The 18,054-nt window shown below is 40.9% G+C and overlaps 4 protein-coding genes across 4 annotated transcripts; all 4 read left to right on the top strand.

Moving 5' to 3' along the window:
- The first annotated feature begins 449 nt into the window (after positions 1-449).
- On the top strand, positions 450-9,200 carry LOC130690278 (G patch domain-containing protein 1-like). Its single transcript, XM_059495911.1, is given in 18 exon segments — positions 450-576; positions 662-826; positions 882-1,099; positions 1,153-1,330; positions 1,389-1,553; positions 1,616-1,870; positions 1,929-2,047; positions 2,103-2,247; positions 3,417-3,530; positions 3,625-3,880; positions 4,666-5,001; positions 5,066-6,243; positions 6,303-6,592; positions 6,675-7,395; positions 8,082-8,151; positions 8,418-8,491; positions 8,731-8,760; positions 8,763-9,200. Coding segments are annotated over 17 exon segments (4,611 nt in total). The 5' UTR covers positions 450-576; positions 662-787; the 3' UTR covers positions 9,186-9,200.
- A 2,091-nt stretch (positions 9,201-11,291) lies between these two features.
- Positions 11,292-12,809, top strand: LOC130690273 (uncharacterized). The gene is made up of 4 exons (XM_057513280.2): positions 11,292-11,529; positions 11,662-11,764; positions 11,830-12,017; positions 12,078-12,809. The coding sequence occupies exons 2-4, from the start codon at positions 11,704-11,706 to the stop codon at positions 12,519-12,521; spliced, it is 693 nt and encodes a 230-aa protein (XP_057369263.1). The 5' UTR covers positions 11,292-11,529; positions 11,662-11,703; the 3' UTR covers positions 12,522-12,809.
- Positions 12,810-13,166: 357 nt separating this feature from the next.
- On the top strand, positions 13,167-15,838 carry LOC130690262 (glutamate receptor ionotropic, delta-1-like). The gene is made up of 3 exons (XM_057513266.2): positions 13,167-13,699; positions 13,791-14,494; positions 14,561-15,838. The coding sequence occupies exons 2-3, from the start codon at positions 13,805-13,807 to the stop codon at positions 15,641-15,643; spliced, it is 1,773 nt and encodes a 590-aa protein (XP_057369249.1). The 5' UTR covers positions 13,167-13,699; positions 13,791-13,804; the 3' UTR covers positions 15,644-15,838.
- Positions 15,839-16,053: 215 nt separating this feature from the next.
- Positions 16,054-17,935, top strand: LOC130690266 (mediator of RNA polymerase II transcription subunit 15-like). The gene is made up of 12 exons (XM_057513274.2): positions 16,054-16,196; positions 16,266-16,353; positions 16,447-16,498; positions 16,559-16,645; positions 16,703-16,748; positions 16,814-16,901; positions 16,999-17,050; positions 17,116-17,217; positions 17,304-17,390; positions 17,496-17,541; positions 17,610-17,697; positions 17,798-17,935. The coding sequence occupies exons 1-12, from the start codon at positions 16,135-16,137 to the stop codon at positions 17,888-17,890; spliced, it is 891 nt and encodes a 296-aa protein (XP_057369257.1). The 5' UTR covers positions 16,054-16,134; the 3' UTR covers positions 17,891-17,935.
- The last annotated feature ends 119 nt before the right edge of the window (positions 17,936-18,054 follow it).

The following is an 18,054-nucleotide window of genomic DNA, read 5'->3' as shown; positions in this document are numbered from 1 at the left end:
CAACGGGAATTTTCTTTCTAACCCTGTCCCTAAAAATGATTCCAATTAACTTTTATGCTTACCCTTTGTTGTCACTTTATGTATCTACCATAGATTTTCAAGTGTCCCCCTTAAACTGAGATAAAATTACCTCTAGGCAGTATTTCTATGTTTCGATTATTTCCGCATGATTTGCCCCTAATCGCATTTGTACCTAAACCTATTTAACTTGATGTGCATATTTAATCAATTACATCAATTTAACTCAATGCATCCAACAGTCACAAAAACTTAATTTCGGTAAAAAAATTCGTAGGTGTTTATATGTCATTACTTAGATGAATTTTTCTAATTAAATGGAGAATATCTGTGCACATGTTCAATTAAGTATTTTTTACTTTTTTTTTTCAACCACATCAAACAAAGCAAAAGGCTGGTAGCAGCTATTAGCCCGCCTGCCTAAAGGGGTTAACATCCTAGCCTCCTTGGTACATGAATTTAGCAATTGCTACCTAATGGCAACATCGCATATTCAAAACTTTTAAATACACTTGTTTCCCAACGGTTCTCATCATTCGACGCTCCGCTGCGTGCAAGGTAACTTGTGTATTTGCAAAATTTCTTTGGATTTTAAATGTTGCTTATGTTTAACATGATTTTAATAATATTGTTTCTTTTTTAGCTGCTCCAAGCTTTTAATTTATCAACTTTTCGAGTTTTCTCGCATTGATTTTATCCTCATATCGACACTTATCACCGAGTTGTTTTTACGCCTTGAACATTTGATCATTATTTTTTATTGTTCAAAATGCCCCGCCTTCGATTGGATGCTGCACCTTCAAACATGGTTAATCCCAAATTTAATTGAAATGGAATCAGTCTTAGTGTATCTGGTTGTTTAGATGCTGGAGAACCGAAACATGATGAAGACCACAAAATCCACAGTTGGTGTTGTGGCTCAGAAAGTGCAAGGTCCTAGTCTGCGCCCCAGAGCTGTCCTGGGTGATCTAACAAAGGCCACTGCAGTGTCGACCAATCAAGTTAAGAATGAACAGGCCGAAGAAAAGATGAAGAAGCCAGCCATGGGCATTGCCTCCAGGAAGCCTCTGCAGAGCACAAAGTAGGTTGTGTTGTTGACCTGTGTTATCATCCTTGCTAATTATCTTGCTCTAGTGTCAAGAAAATTGTTCCTACTGCAGCCCCCAAAGCTGTATTGTGCACCAAAAAGGTTGAACCTGAGGCTTATTCCACTAAGCAGCTGCCAATTGAAGATATTGATCTTGAAAGGGATAACCCACAGCTGGTTTCCTATTATGCCAAGGATATTTATTCATACCTGCGTCAGCTGGAGGTGGTGGTTCTTTAGCACAGCCCTGGTGGAAGTACTTACAGTTTTGTTCTATGTTTAGAAATCTTATTTGATTGGCGCGCAGTACATGGATAGTGATGGCTACATGATCCGGCCAACTATGCGCACGATTTTGGTCGATTGGCTTGTTGATGTTCACGGGCGTTTCAAGATGCTTCAAGAAACTTTGTACCTGAGCATTTCTGTGATGGACTCTTTTCTACAGGTGTGTGTTTTGTTTATCTAGCTAATTTCTGATTAATTGTGGAGATGTTCTTGTTTCGTCAGGTTGATTCTACTATCAATCGTCGCGAACTGCAGCTTGTTGGCCTGACTGCCATGTTGATTGCGGCCAAGTTTGAAGAGACCTGGGCCCCTGAAATAAACGATTTTGTCTACATGTCCGATAAAGCGTATACCGCCAAGGATGTGCTTGCCATGGAGTGTCGTATGTTACAGAAATTGGATTTCCGTATGGGCCGTCCGCTTCCTCTTCATTTCTTGCGCCGCAACACACAGGCCGCCTCACAGATCTTGGATCAGGTGATTTTGTTGTGCATTAAATTTACTCGGCCGTGCTAAAAGTATATTTTGTAAACAGGTCGATGTTTTGCATCATACTCTTTCTAAATATCTCATGGAACTGACTTTGCCAGAGTATTCTTTCTGCCATTACTTGCCTTCCCAGCTCGCTGCTGCTGCTCTTTGTCTCTCTCTTCGGTAACTTGGAATTAGTTATTTACTAAGCATGTAGCTTTATTTCTTTTTTCCCCAGCATCCTTGACGAGAATGATACGGAAAGCACCGAATTGTGGAACCACTCCATGGTATACTATTCTGGGTACACCTATGAGAGTTTAGAACCCCTTATGGAGAAGCTGTGTGGCCTGATCGCTGCCGCAGACGTCAGTAAATTCCAGGTAACTTGTGTGCAACAGGTGTCCTTGCATTTGCCTAACTTTGGTGTTTGCAGGCTGTTCGCAAAAAGTACGCTTGCTCCAAGTTGTACAACATCAGCACTATTCCTCATTTGAAGTCGCCTTTAGTCACTGTGTTGGCCAAAAGAGCGGCACCAATTAAAAACTGAAGGATGCTTTCGTTCTATGAATTATTTTCCTTAAAATTATTGTTTTCGCTCCCATGGTCGCATGCCCGACCGGTTTTATTATGTTCACATTTACGAGAAAAATTTCCATGTTACGGGTAGGTAACCTAGAACTGTTTGAATTGGTTGTCATTTATAATTGCCAAAATAAACGACTCGAGTCTCTTCTTATAACTTCGTCCTGCTTAATGGACATGTTTGGTTGAAACTTTTGATGCATTGTACATATTTGACGCACTCTAATAAATTGAGAAAAGAATTGACAAAGTGTTCCATTTTGCACTGTATTACGTTAACAATCAATGAACATTAAACCAATCCATTAATAGTTGATATTGGTTTTTTCATGCACCAATATCGATAAGCTCTTTAAATTGTATAGACATGTTAATTTAAACAGTTTAATTTCATGATTTAACAACCGTTTCAAAGGTAATTTTAAAGTCTTACTTGGGGTCAAGTAACGTCTCTCTCAATCAACTCTTATCTTGAAATGTTGGTGCAAGTGTGGAGTTCTTAATGTTTAGATTGTCTGCTGAACTGTAGTGGAAATTCGGTCGACGCCATGCACGAAACCCAAATCGACATTTAATGAACAACATCCCAAATTGAGTACCGTGGACCTCCATTTCAAGTAACCTGGATTCTGAACCATGCTGCTTCCTTTTGTACCGTAATACCATGTCGTACCCTCTGCAATAAATCATGAAATTAATGGGAAATGGATAAAGTCTTCCAGACATAATAATTATCAAATTAAACCAACCTCAGGGTAAAATTCGCGAAAAAATGAACTACCATAAGAACATTGGTATACTTTGGTGGAGAAGCAATAAAACCTAGCAGTGAGGGCACCTCCATCCCGCGGCTACGAAAAACGGCGAACGACGATGCATGCGGTCAGAAACGGGGAGGCGGGAGAAAGGCTTGAGGGAGCATTATGAGTTGAAGTCATCATCGTAATTTTCCTCCCCACTGTTCTAGCATAACTCGCTGGGTATAAAAGCCATCCGGCCAGGTTCTAAAATCACCAGTCCTCATCCGACGACAACAACAACAACAACAACAACAACAATCATCATGTCTTCCCTGAAAATGGTAAAGTTAACTAGCTATGTCTAAACAGTAGTCTATTTCTTACTATTCCATGTTGCACGATTTGTCTGTTATACCATACGGTGATTCTTTGCAGTTCGTCCTCTTGGCTGTCGTTGTCTCCATGGCTGCTGCCTACCCACAGACTTACGAGACTCCTTACAAAGCCGCATCAGCACCTGCTTACTCTCCTCCTGCATACTCCGCTCCTTCCTACAAAGGTGCCGGTACCGCCAACGGTCGTGCTAAGATTCAGGTCTACCGTGGTCCCACCAAAGAGGGAGGCAAAGGTTACGATGGCTTCGCTCCTTGGGGATTCTACGCCAACCAACCTGAAGATAACAAGGCTCAGGGTTATTAAGAATTGAAATTTACATCGAAAATCTTCAGAATTTTGCCTGACTTGAACGACGTTGCTGAAGTGAAATGTGCGTATGGCTGGATCATTCCACGTTCATTTGACCATGTGATTTAACTTTATCTTTCATTCTAGCTGTCAATGACTGCAATTTTTTGTTATTTATGTTCTTCTTTTGCAATAGACAGACACTTGTTGACTCAGATCTTTCGTTTACATTATTTTGTATTCATTCTACCAAAAACTTCCTTTTACTTACTTTGTGTTTGTGGCCATACAGCCGAATTCGGAGAATTCCGTTACATTTCGTCTGTTCTGCTTTAGCCTAGAACACCTGGTTACTACTTTTTCATTTTATCCTACATCTTTTGACTTTGTTTGTTTGCCGAGACTTTGCTCACTAGTGAATTTCGCGTTGTCTTCTTTTTCTGGTAGTTTTTGAAGGCGAAAAAATATTTTCGAAATTCAACAGGCTTGTTCCCACCATTGCATGACAGGTGGCGCTATTCCGCAAGCAGACGGAAGTTTCTCTTTTCAGCATGGCAATGATGTTTTAAAAAAAAATTTGCATTTTGAGCTGTATTTTATTGTGTAGACTTGTTCATTTGGTGAAGTAAGGTAATGGATAGTAGGAAAAAAGAGCCAGAATCTTACGTCAATTATGGTACTCCTCTGGAACCTCTTGAAGAAGGTATGCACCTAATGTGAATGGCACACGGCCCTGTTTATGCAATGCTTCATGTACGTAATTCGCTTGATTTATTTCATTACACAAACTAGAGGACATAGCGGGAAAGAAACCTATCCGAATTGAAGACCAAGAGGTGAGGGATGAGAATGGGCGAAGAAGGTTCCATGGAGCATTTACTGGAGGGTTTTCAGCTGGCTACTACAACACCGCTGATACTAAAGAAGGCTGGAGGCCAGCTGAATTCAAGTCTTCCAGAACTGACAGACAAAAAAAAGAACAGAAGCAGGAAGATTTCATGGATCAAGAAGATCTTGGGGCTTTTGGTATTGCTCCACAAGTCCTCCGAGCAAAAGATGACTATGGAGAAGGCCATGTGTCTCGAAAACGACTAAGGCCTGTTTTTGCAGCTACTGGAGCAATTCCTGGTAATATTTAATCCTCTATACATTTCAGGCCAAATAAAACTCAAAATTTGTCTTCTTTGATTAGGTTTACCAGCATTACATAATTTACTTCATCCAGTTAAAGAAACAATTGGAATTAAGCTTTTACGATCCATGGGATGGAAACCAAACCAAGGTGTAGGAGAAAGATTGACAAAGAAAGCCAAACGGGAAAGAAGAAAAAAATATGAAGAGACAAAAAAATATGGTTGTGATTTGCCTTCTGGATTGCAACAAAGAGAAATCAGGCAGCAGACTAGCGATGGAGAAGAAACCGGTGACGAGTCCGACGATCAGTTATATGCCCCAGACGACGTACCTGCGTTTGTTGTCAAACCGAAAACCAACTTGTTTGGTCTCGGCTATACGGGATTAATGCCGCATCATATTACGTCATCTTCAGCTCCCAAAAGTGGGTTTGTGCTTTTTGAACCTACCTTAAAATTGACTGATCGGAAAAAGAAACTTCAGATAGCCGGACAGGCCTTTGGAGTTGGAGCGTTTGAAAACGAAGATGAGGATATTTACAGCAAAGATGACATGAGTCAATATGACTTTGAATTGGGTGGTGCGAAATCCAAAAAGAAAGGCTCTAACATGTTGGCCTTACCATGCTCTGATGTCTTAGACGGTTTCGTTCGTGCAAAACAAAATGAACCCATTTTCAAACGTTACCCTCCTCCGGTTATTCCCAAGGATTTTGTACCCATTCATCGTAGTCAACACTCACGATTCGACGTGAAACCTATGACCCAAGCTGAATTAAGTGGATTGGGTCGGCATGATCTCAACGCCAATCAGAGAGCCGCGATTCTTAATGAAGTCTTGAGCATGCCACCCGAGACTCCACAAGCACCTGGACCACTAGAAACCGTTTCGACCCCGCTGACTCCTGCGGAAGTCGTTGCTCAAGCTTTGATTCAAATTAAGAAGAACATCGCTGCTCAGCAAGAGAAATCGGGTCAAACTGTACAAGATAAAGAGCAAAAAATTAAACTGGAAAAGCCTATAGCCGTTGACCCTGACAGAGAAGCAAAAGTTGCAAAGTTAAAGGCATTCGTTGAAAGTTCGCGAACAATTTCGTCTTTCCAGCCGTTTGCAAGAGATCTAGACAAGCAATATAGGTTTGAGGCTTTCTGTATTCTTTCCAAGAATAACAGGCTTGCAGAATTCCATTTACTTCAGCCTGAAAACATGACGGCTTGGGAGCGTGAACGTGAAGAGGTATTCTAATGATATAATTGCATGTCTGACGCAATCCGTGTCTAGTTTTTCAAATTTAGGTCGAGTTTGATAGGTCGTTGACGCTCTATCGACCGCTGACAGCGACCATGCAAAATCGTTTCACTTCAGGCGGTCACGTCGAGGAAAACATTCAAGGTGGACTAGTAGCCCAGATTGAATCTTTTCTACCGCAAGAAACTCCTCAACCCAAAAAGATCCCGGTCGTAAAAGATCCAGCTAAGCAGGCAGCCCTCCGAAAGCTTTTTGGACAACTTACTCGAAAGCAAAGTCAATGGAAGCCCGACCGTTTGCTGTGCATTCGCTTTAATGTTCCAAATCCCTTTCCAAGGTATTTATTTTTCTCTCCTTCCCCTCAGGAACTCGTTTCGCATCCTTACCTTTTTATTGTTGTATAATCTCTTGTTATTTAGTGCCGGAGATGCTCAAGATTCAGCAAAGTTTGTTGCCAAAGGCACGTCTGGATCAAAGTTTTCCATTTTCGATGTGTTGAACGTAGTTCCACAAGCAGGCCCTTCATTTATGTCATCAGGCTATGAAAATGTTCCATCGGGACCTGTCCAGGGCCCAGAAAACAAAGTGCAGGAACTCGAATGGGATAAAGCTGAAAGAGGTGAATTACAAGAAAAAGCTGAACCAGACCTTGTCCCTGAAGTAGGCCCACCTGAAGAAATAAAGGAAGAGGTGGCAGAGGAAGTGCCATACGAACGTCCTCCAATGGATGTCTTTAAAGCAATTTTCGCTGACACCGATTCAGAGGAAGAAGAAGAAGAAGAAAACAAAGAAGAGGAGGATAAAAAAGTCAAAGAAGTGAAAGCCACACGCGAACAAGCAAAGCCTCCAATTATAGAAGAAATGGATGATGATGCCTATGGGCCTCGATTACCAGCTTCCGGTAGTATCGGTAATAAAGTGGCAGTAGTTAACTTAGCTGCTCTTCAAGAAGCCAGCAGTCAAGTAGAATGGGTAGAACGCGACAAGGCCAAGAAAAAGAAAGAACACAAGAAGGACAAAAAGAAAAAAGATAAAAAGAAGAAAGATAAAAAGAACAAGAAGAAAAAAAGACGCCATTCTGACGTCGGTTCAAGTGCCAGCGATGAAAATGTCGATGATATGGAAATATTAAAGAAGATTGTTGCACTGAAGAAAATGCAAAAACTTTGAATACAATTCGAATTCTCTTGAAGCATTATATACCAAACCGATTCGTTTAATGAACAATCGCGTTTTCTTTGTCCTAAAAAAAATTACTATATTATTATTGAACACGTGCCTGATTATCGGGAAGTTGGCAAATGGCACAGTTATCAAGTTGACTCCAGCAAGAACCGCAATAAAAGGCTGAGCATTCAGAATTGCGATTGCATATTTGAAATTTATCAGAAGACGAGGAACTCAAGCTTCTAAACGTAGATCCTGGACAACCACACAAGAGGCAACAGCGTCGAAACATGCCCAGGCAGCTTAGTACTTTAATCAGTTTGCCACCATGATCCAGTGCTTCAGCCAACTTTTTATTTTCATCCAATCTTCCGGGAATGCGATACTGCTGATTGGCAATCCTAGCTTGTCTTCGACGAAGCATCTCATTGTACAGGTAAACAACCCTTTCATTTTGTCGTTCAGGGTAGAAGTGGGCCGCGATGACATGACGTGAACGGAGGCAGTAAGGCTGTAATAAGGTAACCAAACCGAGAGCAGCTACAACCACAGCTGGATGAATTAAATGTCTCGGTGAAAGTTGAAGTGGTTCCGGCAGGCAAGGAATGGTGTCAATATGATTGAACACGCTCGATTGGTGGTTGAATTCCTTGAACAAGAAACGGAAGAAAGTCGAAATGAATCCACCTCCGTGCACGCTAAATCGATGTTCAGATTCCACGCCCACTTGTAAGGCTGTGTGTCCATTGCGACGGATTATATCAGTCACCTGATATAAAATCCAGTCAGCTAAGATTAAAATTGATGTGAACAAGATGATGACTCCGTAAACTAGTAGACTAGTCAAAAGCGATTTCTTCTCGCAGGGGGACAATGCTAGCGAAAGACAATCAATCAATTTCTTTTGCTCTGCTGGCCCTTTTAATGGGAATAATGCATTTTGTTGTGATGAATCGTAAGCTTTAATATCTTTATTAATGTAGATGTTGTCGAAGACGAGGCTGTACTGAAAACGGAAGTGATAAAGCCAGGAGGTAATCACAACGATTACCATCGTGATGATGCTGAAGTAAGAAGATAGGATTCCCATTATTCCCAATAGCCGATCGAGAAAGTATTCAATTTCTGAAGTGACGTTCCGTTTGACTTCATCAAAACTACTGGTGTTGTTCAACATGGATTCCATCTGACGATGGTAAGATGCTCCAATTTCTAATTCACCAATAAGTGGCCGGATATTCTGCGGAATTGAAGCCAATGATGAAAAGGTCCATGTCGCTACCTATTTTTTAAAAAATTCACGCTCAGTCGGGTGTGAACGATTTAAAATTTTATGTTTTTGCGGTTGTGATCACGTTACCTCCTTAATTTCACCGCAAATTTCCGCCGTAAACTTGCACAGATCGGATGTAAACAAATTACAAACATCCGTCAGTTTGATGTTGTCGATGCTATCCGCTACATCCGCCCCGATTTTCTTAGCTTCGTTGATAGCTCGTTCGGTAGCTTTAGTAACATCAGACAACCAGCCTCTTTTCTTTCGTCCAAGCAAACCGCTATTTTTAATTGCGTCAATGCATTCCGCTTTCAAACTGTCCATCTTCGACTGGCATCCTCCGTTGATCGATGCCATTGTTGTCCGGCAACGATCCATTTCAACCTTGACGTTGTTAAGAGTTGAATTAAAAGACTCAGACGTCTGTTTTAGCGTGTTATCCAGATCATCAATGGCCTGCTGGACTGATTCAGCCAATTGTACGTAGTGGGACAAACTATCCCCGACTTGCCCAGTCATTTCTTTCATCGATTCTTTGTAGCGTTCCGATGCGACAGTAGTTTGATTAAACGCTGCTTCGCCGAAGCAAATCAGCGATTGGGTCGTCTGTTTGAAATTGTAATTTAAATTGGCTGCTGGTCCAGCTAACAACATGCTCATCAATAAGGCAATTAGCCCCGATTTGCCTAATTTCGTACCTAACGTCGGAATGAGAAGAGATACGACGCAGCGCACTGCTTGAAACAGTGCCAGCAAAATCGAAATGAGAACAACAACGCTTCCTGCAATCACACCAGCCAGCCAATCCCTGATTTCTTGGCGATAGTGGAGCTCCAAAAAGATGACAGCTCCAACTAAAATGGATAGAATGAACAATTTGAATAAGTGACAGACGATTGTCTGCGTAGATATGTGGTCCAATTTTTCGGGCTTGGTTCCATGTGCGGAAGGCGTCAGCTGTTCATAAACACGGCCTTCCTTTTCTTCCAATGCTGATCTATCATTTTTTAGGATCGAAACTTCCGCTACGGGTACAACTTTCACTTGAGGAGCCGTGTTGCTAACTTGAACTGTGTCTGTCATGATTGCCCTTCGACACGACACTTGGCTCTCGTCCGTTCCGCTTGATTTCAGCTGTAGGTACTGGCAGCGTGACAGGAACCCGTGTACTTGCATATGAATCTACGCAGTTTTCAGGTTTCCTTCCGCTTTGTGGTTTTGTGGATTTATTCATTTCAGTTCTCATGGTGAAATGGAGCAACAAAACAAAGGACAAGATTAAGATTAGAGTATCACAATGATTTACATTGACTGTTGGGTATCGAACAATTCGTGAATCGTGTCCACCACACCTTATAAAAAGATACAAAATCTTGTCGCCCTGTCTGTGGTCACCGGGTGAGATAAAGTGTTAGATTTGCAACCCATATTTCCTTGGTGGTTTGGGTAGGTACTTTTTACCGAGTGTCTCGTGATCCGTAATCAACAAATTATACCATTTCCTTTTTTTTTATGGACCGTTTTTGTTTATGGGCATTTGTGGAACTTTTTCTTATGGAAGTATACCAAACAGGAAGCGGAAGAAGGCCACGAAGAATTCACGCCAGCGCGCTGAACTGACGGTTGACCTTAACTTCTATGGCCCCAAGACCAAAGACTTGGGATAATGTTTTAGCACCTGATAAAATCATGAATTGGTCGCACAAAATCAACCCTGTTGGCATTGAAAATGGTTGGTTCAAAGGACGTTCTTTTATTTTAGAAACAATACTAGTGAAAGTGTTTTTAACTCTATTTTTTTTTTTCAACTGTTTCAGTCGCGTTTAAAAGACACAAAAGTTAAGATAATTTCCTTTTACTTTAACCACCTTCTTTTCTTACAAGTTTTTTATACGTTGGGTTTTTTAAAATCCTGTACCAATGAGTGCCGATAGCTTCCGTTCCTGGTACGGCTTTCACCCGAATTTATCTATCACGTCACAGATCGCTGCAAAATTGACGTCTCTGTGTTGACTCCAGCCATTTGTTTTCCCCCTGTTGCGTGGCCACTGGTGTTGCGGTTTGCTTAAATCTTTTGGATTTGCCTTTTTTGGGGGGGTCCGCACCATTATCAAACTAGAACCCATCGTACCACTTTTGGATCAATGTCTAAATTGGATAAACCCATTTACCAAATGAAGATGGCTGTGCGTGTTTTGACTTACCAGTCGGGAAAAGGGAAATTTCCTTCTCCCACCTAATTAGGAATTCATGCACCTTTCATTTTTTTTTTTTTTTCAGGTCCTTGGCTATGCCTTGAGAATCCAAGGATAACATAGTTTGGTTTCGGAGATGGTGTCAAGTATTTTAAATGCATATGCGCACATTAACATTCTCGAAAGGTGCGGTATTGTTCAAAGTGATCACCACGGAAATAGTTGCCCCTTCAAGTTTTTTTTTTGTTTTGAAAACGAGAAAGAAAAAAAAAAGAAGGCTGACCAAAAAAAAAAATGTGGAAAGAAAAAAAAATGCCTCAAAACATTTTTCAATTTGGTTCAAGGAATCGTTTTCTTTTTCAGGTATATTCACTATCAAACCACAGCAAGTTAAAACCAGCGAGCGGAGCACAAACCAGAAAGAACCGGCGTCGTTTACACCAGTGTGTACAACAGGACAACAGGATTCCCCTATATGCTGACGTTCACCTTGTCGAGTCAGTTTTCTTCGGTATAACTGGCCTTGTCTGGATTTTTCGGGACTTGGTTCCGTAAGGGAAATCTAGTGGAAAGCCATGAAGGAGGATGGCGAAGGCCGTCACGCAAGACAGCCTGGCTATACGCGCCGATTCTATTGTATGCACCAAGCTCAATGAGATTACTGCTATAGACTTGCCTCCAGCTACGTATTACGGCATCGTTTCCTTTCGTTTGTGATTATGACTGACGAGTCGCTAACCTCCCGCACCAAACGCAATGTATATATAGTCGAGCGGGAACAGCACACCTGGTTAATAGTCGATTGAAACCATGGCGTACCTACGGGCTCTCCTTCTCGTGCAGTTTCTCTCGTCGATTGTGTTCGTTTCAAGCAAGTGACTTTCAATTCCATTGGATTCTTTTTTTATTATTTCTAATTCATTTGCGTGATTACAGGTCAAGATTTGGCGGGAACGAATTCTACAAAGGAAACTGTTGATTCGGTTCGCAGCTCCGCTCGCGTTGTTCCTCCTACTCCAGCTGTCATCATGAGATCACATTTCACAAGGATTGTTCACGAAGGAGATGATCAAGACCTCGTTTGCAGTTGCAAATTGTTGAATTCGTACACGCTCTGGCTTAAGGTACAATAATTTATTATTGAATAGGAAAAACAATAGTTGGAATTCACTATTCCCATACAGAACGGAGAACAAATCAACGGCGAAATTGTCGATGTTGTGTCCATGCAAGGCAGCGATTCATTACTGCGATCAACGTTGACCATCAGATCAGCTGAGCAATCGGATAACGGCGTGTACACTTGTATTTTCATCAGCGAAACTGGAGAAAGCTCGTTGAAGACATTCGATCTTTTGGTGACGGTGCCAAGTCCTATTAAAGTGATGGGAGATTTCTTAAATCAAAAGGGCATTACTGCTGTTATTGGCGTCATGGCCGCGCTCATCATCCTCATGGCGATTGCTACCGCCTTGAGTTACCAGTCTGCTCTTACTTGCAAAAATAAGAGAGACAAAAGGGAGGCGCGTGCAAAGAGTCCTTCTGAAGTTTCTGGTGGTCACCTTAGCAGCCCATTCGTCCTTGGCACGGATACCCAAACAAGGATTTCGCCAACGTCACCAGTATAGAGGGGACAAGTCCGTCTTCAACGAGGAAACGAAAAGATCCTCTGTGACTCGACGGAAAACCTGCAAAGCAAAATTGTTAATATAAAAACATGATCATGACTGTGCCATTTGCCTATTCATCATCGCCCATTGGTTTCTCGTAATTTGACTTGCTCGAATGATTTGACTTCATCTTTGAGAGTTCGTGTGCTTTTACCTGAATTTTTGAGCCAGCGGGTTAGCTGATAAGGTGCTCCTTTACTGTATTTAAGTACACATCATTTCAATATAGTTTACATCTTTACATAATGGCCATAATATTCTGCTGATCGTCTGACACGAATTTCAACTTTTAACACACTTCAATTTTTGAATGACAAAACGCTTCATATTTTCTGTACCAACTGGGTTATGATTAAGCTTATTTATCATTGGAGGTTGCTAAATCACACTGCACTAGCGTGACCGACATCAAGTTGGGAAAAAAGGTTGCCAGCGGCATTTAGAAAGTGACAGCGTTCTTGACGCATATCGGTAAATTTATTTTTTTTTCTAGGCATTCTTCTTTTTTGTTGGCTCGTCGATTGGCTTACGTAAACCTATTAAGCCAATTTCTTTCCCACTGATTGCACCAGATCTAAGAACTTGTGCATGGCTTTTAACGTTTCGATGCCATTCGGCAATGGCCTCTTTTAAAAGGAACTGGGTTTAAAGTTAGAACGAGCTTGCTTCCAATGGCATTTTCGTTTGTGTCAATCCGGTTTTAATGAGTCAAATTAATGATCTAAATGTCGACAAGAGAATATGCTGAGTTGCCATGGATACTCGAGCAGTCATTTGTTTTCTACCAGTTTTAGCAGACAGCCAAAAACCAGAAGCTGTCAGGGATGTCAAGGTAACTGCTTGATTCGCTAGTGATTTGGCGTTAAGGATGCTGATTGATGGACGTGAATTACCAAAAGGGTTTCTCTTTAATTACATCTGCTGTATCATGACTGGAGCTTCTGATCTCGCTTTCATTGCAAGAGATGCAAATTACCTCTTGGTTGGCCACCCTGTGTGGCAACCACGTTGTCATAGGCACTGCACTAGTTTAAATGAAGTTTCTGTCCCCGAGATCGATGGATGTTATTGCAAAGGCTAAACAGCTGACGAAATGGCCGTCTACCATGCAGTTGGAACTCGGAAGTATAAATAAGGTGGCTTACTTCGCGTTTCAGCCACAGGCAATTCTCAGATACAGAAGAATGGTAACCAAAACAATAATACTTCTTTTCTTATTTTTTCTAGTGGGTAGATCACTGATGCAGATGCATGACAAGAACTGCAGAACGGTAGAGTTCATAATGGAAGTCGGAAGGATGTGCTCTGGCCTGGTTGTCATCTCTGAAGAAGACAGAACAGAGGAACAAGAAGAAATTATCGACGAACTGGCCGTCCGGTATGGCCGCCCACTGACATTGCTACGCAGCCACCATGGTGAAGTGCAGCTTTTCGATGAAATTACGGATAAAGAAACGATTTGCAACAACGTCGTTGTATTGTTGCAAAACATTGAAGCATTTTCGCTTATTTACGAACACATCCAGCAGCACTACTATTTCGGAGACGTCATTTTAGTGACGTCGTCGAATTCTTCTAAGATTGGAGACAAACTATTACAAGATATCCGCAGCGAGAGGTTTTATTTGTTGATTGAACGGGGCCAACGTCTCGTGGAGATCCACAAATGGATGGTGAGTGACCAGCTTCAAATAGACTACGTATTGAAAAATAGCAGTCTGAGCAAGGACAAATTGTCTGCGGAACGCAAAATGCTGATGGGCAGATACTTGACAATAGCAACGCTAGACTTTCCGCCCATCGTTTTCGCAAAGACGAATGAAAGTGGCAAAGTCATTGCTTCAGGAATTGAACCATCAATAGTCGCCATACTTGCAGACAAACTTAATTTTAAAGTCAACTATATTCTGCCAGTTAACGACGAAATGTGGGTAAGTGGTACATCATTAATAACAATCCTGATTTTTTGTATGTTATAGCAAATTCAATTCGCTTAGGGCACTTTGGTTTTTAATGGACCGGATAGCGTCACTGTCACGGGCTTACTAGGTTTCTTGCACCGCAAAGAAGCCGACGTGTCTTACGGAGATCTGCACATCCAGCAACGATTGCTGCCCTACGTCGATTTCACACGAGCCTTTAGGAATAATTACGAGTGTTTTCTTGTACCAGCTCCTCGCCCCTATGCTAAATGGACTGCACTCTACCATCCCTTTTCTCCGGCCATTTGGGCTGTAACTGGATTGGTTTGTATTTTCGCCGTCACGACGCTTCGACTCTTAGCCAAATGGTCATCGTGGCGTGCAAATGAAGATCGATTTTTCTCCGACACTACGGTTTGCTTCCTCTTCATTTTAGGCAACATGTTGTCTGTTCAACAGCCACAAGAAATCCGTATGCCGGCCAATCGATTGTTTCTCATCTGGTGGCTATTGGCAGCTGCTACTGTAATTCCAACTGTGTATCGGTCGGGTCTTATTTCTTACATCACCTTCCCTTACACTCCTGCTCCAATTGACACGATTCAGCAACTCGTCGATAGTCCTCTGAAAAAAATTAGTTGGGGAGATTATTTCAAGACGAGTCTGTTGAACTCAAACGATCCCCTTCATCGTAAACTTGGCGTTCAATTTGCCATAGCTACCAATCTGACTCAAATGTTTTCATTGCTGGAGACTGGTTCATGGGCTGTTATGTCGAACCAGGGAAACCTCCGTTATCAGGCGGCTACTTTATTCCCTCCGACTAGTGATGGTCGTCGTGTACACCTAGTGAGAGAATGCGTATTCCCCACACGTTCGGCCTTTGGACTCCAAAAAGGTTCTTCGCTGAAGCCATACTTTGACAAGGAAATTTATCGTCTTGTCGAAGCTGGAATTGTTGAACATATTTCGTCACAATTTGCCAAAAAACAAACATCACGAGACCCTACCAAATCCAGAAAGCTAGCCGCTTACTCGTTGGATAATTTGCAAGGGGCTTTCTATTTGTTGGGACTGGGCATTGCTCTTTCTTTTGTAATCTTTTTGTCTGAGGTAATTTTTGGCTACCGTAAACGCAAATTTTACGTAGCCAAATAATCGTGTACTGCCACGTTTATCTAATGGGGTACAAACACAGCTGCTAAGGATTAAAGTACTACACAGCTGGTCTCGTAAACAATTAGTTTACGTTTATATTGAAACTATTTTCGACATACCCGTTGATTGTGTACGGTAGTTTTTATTTGATTCAGTGCATTTACATAAAAAATACTGAATGGTTTAAGTGAGATGTGAAACGGTACTTTTCCTATTATTCTTTTATATTGTTCCAATTTCTGATTGAGATCTGGAATTAGTAACATTATCTTCGATTTTAATACACATTCATTATAACTTTGTCAGCTCTAGAGATACGTTTACAAAAACAATTTTTTGAATGCGCGCGCCTTCCAGTATTACGCGTTTGTAGTTGAATAGTTTGTTACTAGATGTCTTTGTTATGATCGTCTACAAAATGAGGGCACGTGGAATTTCTATTTTGGGTTTCCTAGGGAACACTACTAAATCAGAAACTAATAGTTTTAAAAATGGCATCCGAAGCTGACGATTGGAAAAACCCGAAGTTTCGCCAAGAATTTATCAACACGATGTATTAACAACATTTAATACAAAAATTGTGGTGCGTAACTTGTATAATCCATGTTTTCCTAAATTACAGTGAAGAAGCGATACGACAATGGGGTAATCCCACAACCAGAACTGCAAGTGAAATGGAACTTTATTCCTTCGAACGAGCGAATACCAAAGTAATTATTGATAGTCATGGAAATTTCATGACAATGCTCTAAATCAACGTTGAGTGAAAGCAATTTCCGAGACAACTAATCACTTTTCTGTAGGAAGACTATTTGAATTATCATTTTTGGTTGATGAGCCATATACAAGGAATAAGTAAGATTGGAAACACCTCACAACTGAAATGGTTTTTAGACTGACAATTAATGTTTCAAGGTGAACAAAAACCCAAAAGTGCTTCTCCTGTGGTTGACCCATCTGTAGCAGAGACCAACAGCCAGCCAAATGATTCAGTTCAAGATGGTATGTAACAGTTGACTAGAAAAGATTTCACTAACGATAATTATAAAATGGCTTCAGATGACTGGAGGAGTCCTGGATTTCGCCAAAATGTCATCACAAAAATGTATCTGCTAGAATTGAATCTTAAAAACTAGGCCATGTTTAATTTTTTTTGTATGTGCACCATAGTGAAGGAGCCATCTGGATATCTGGAAATCCAACAACAAAAACAGCCAGTGAAATGGAAAATCATTTCTTCGAAAAATCCATAAGCAAAGTAAGGTTGAACTTGTTTAACGAAAGCTTTAGTGATGAATAATATTCAGTAACACTATAGAAAATTGGTAAACACAGTGAATTCGTTTTTCTTTTAGGAAGACTATTTGAGTCATCTTGCCCGATTGCTAGTACATATAAAACAACTTAGTAAGAAACAGTTTAAATAAGACAATAAAAGAAATTTACTATAGTCATGTAATTTGTCTTGCCAGGTGCTCAATTTCAAGCTTTCAGACAAAGAGCCCAAGTTGTTCCTGCAGTTAATGTTGCTGCACTGCAGGGTAACATCAAACCAAAATCTCCATCTCAGCCAGGTATTTAAACTAAATTCCTTGGAAGTTTACCCCAAAATTTGAAATTAATGTATATGAGGGTATAGGCATGTAATTTATCTTGCAAGGTGTCAAAGAAAAAGCCAAGGGAACATCTACAGGGGCTGTTGCTGTAGCACAAGTCAATGTTCAACCAAAAACTGTTAACCAGCAAGGTATGATTGGAGCAGGGAGTATAAGGAGAGCACGAAGGAAATACTATAAATGTTTTGGTTCCTCAATATTCATACATTTCAAATTTTGTTTTTCAATCACTTCAGATGAATGGAAAACGCCCGGATTTCGCCAAAACGTCATCGCGAAAATGTAAAAGTCAAAACAATGAATTCGTAAATGTATCTTAGCTCAATGGTTGCTTTTTTTTCATGTTCCAGTGGAGCAGTGATCCGGCAATCGGGGAATCCCACCACCAAATCCGCGAGCGACATGGAATTTCATTTCTTCCAAAGGTCCAGAAATAAGGTACAGTTGAAAATATTGTTACAAGACGGTGGTATTGGCCGTCAATATAATAACACGAAGCAAATCGTGATATTTAATCTTTGCATTTTATTTGGTTAAGGAGGAGTATTTAAATAATCTTGCTCGGCTGCTGGTGCATATCAAAGGATTAACAAATGTTGTTGTGGGAAATCCTGCAGATAATGAATACTAGACAAATTATTGGCCACTTAAGTTGTGTTCACCCAGATGCCTTAAAAACTCTAAGAAAACCCTCAGGAACCAGTTTCTGCTATTTTAGTTATTTATTATAGTTGTACCATTTAATATATTCAAATGTAGACGTAGTGTGCATTTTCTACCGCTAGGTGTTTGTCT

This window comes from Daphnia carinata, chromosome 6 (genome assembly GCF_022539665.2).
Source record: "Daphnia carinata strain CSIRO-1 chromosome 6, CSIRO_AGI_Dcar_HiC_V3, whole genome shotgun sequence".
NCBI classification, from domain to species: domain Eukaryota; kingdom Metazoa; phylum Arthropoda; class Branchiopoda; order Diplostraca; family Daphniidae; genus Daphnia; species Daphnia carinata.
The sequence above is the reverse complement of the archived record's forward strand: the minus strand, read 5'-3'. Positions and strand labels throughout refer to the sequence as shown.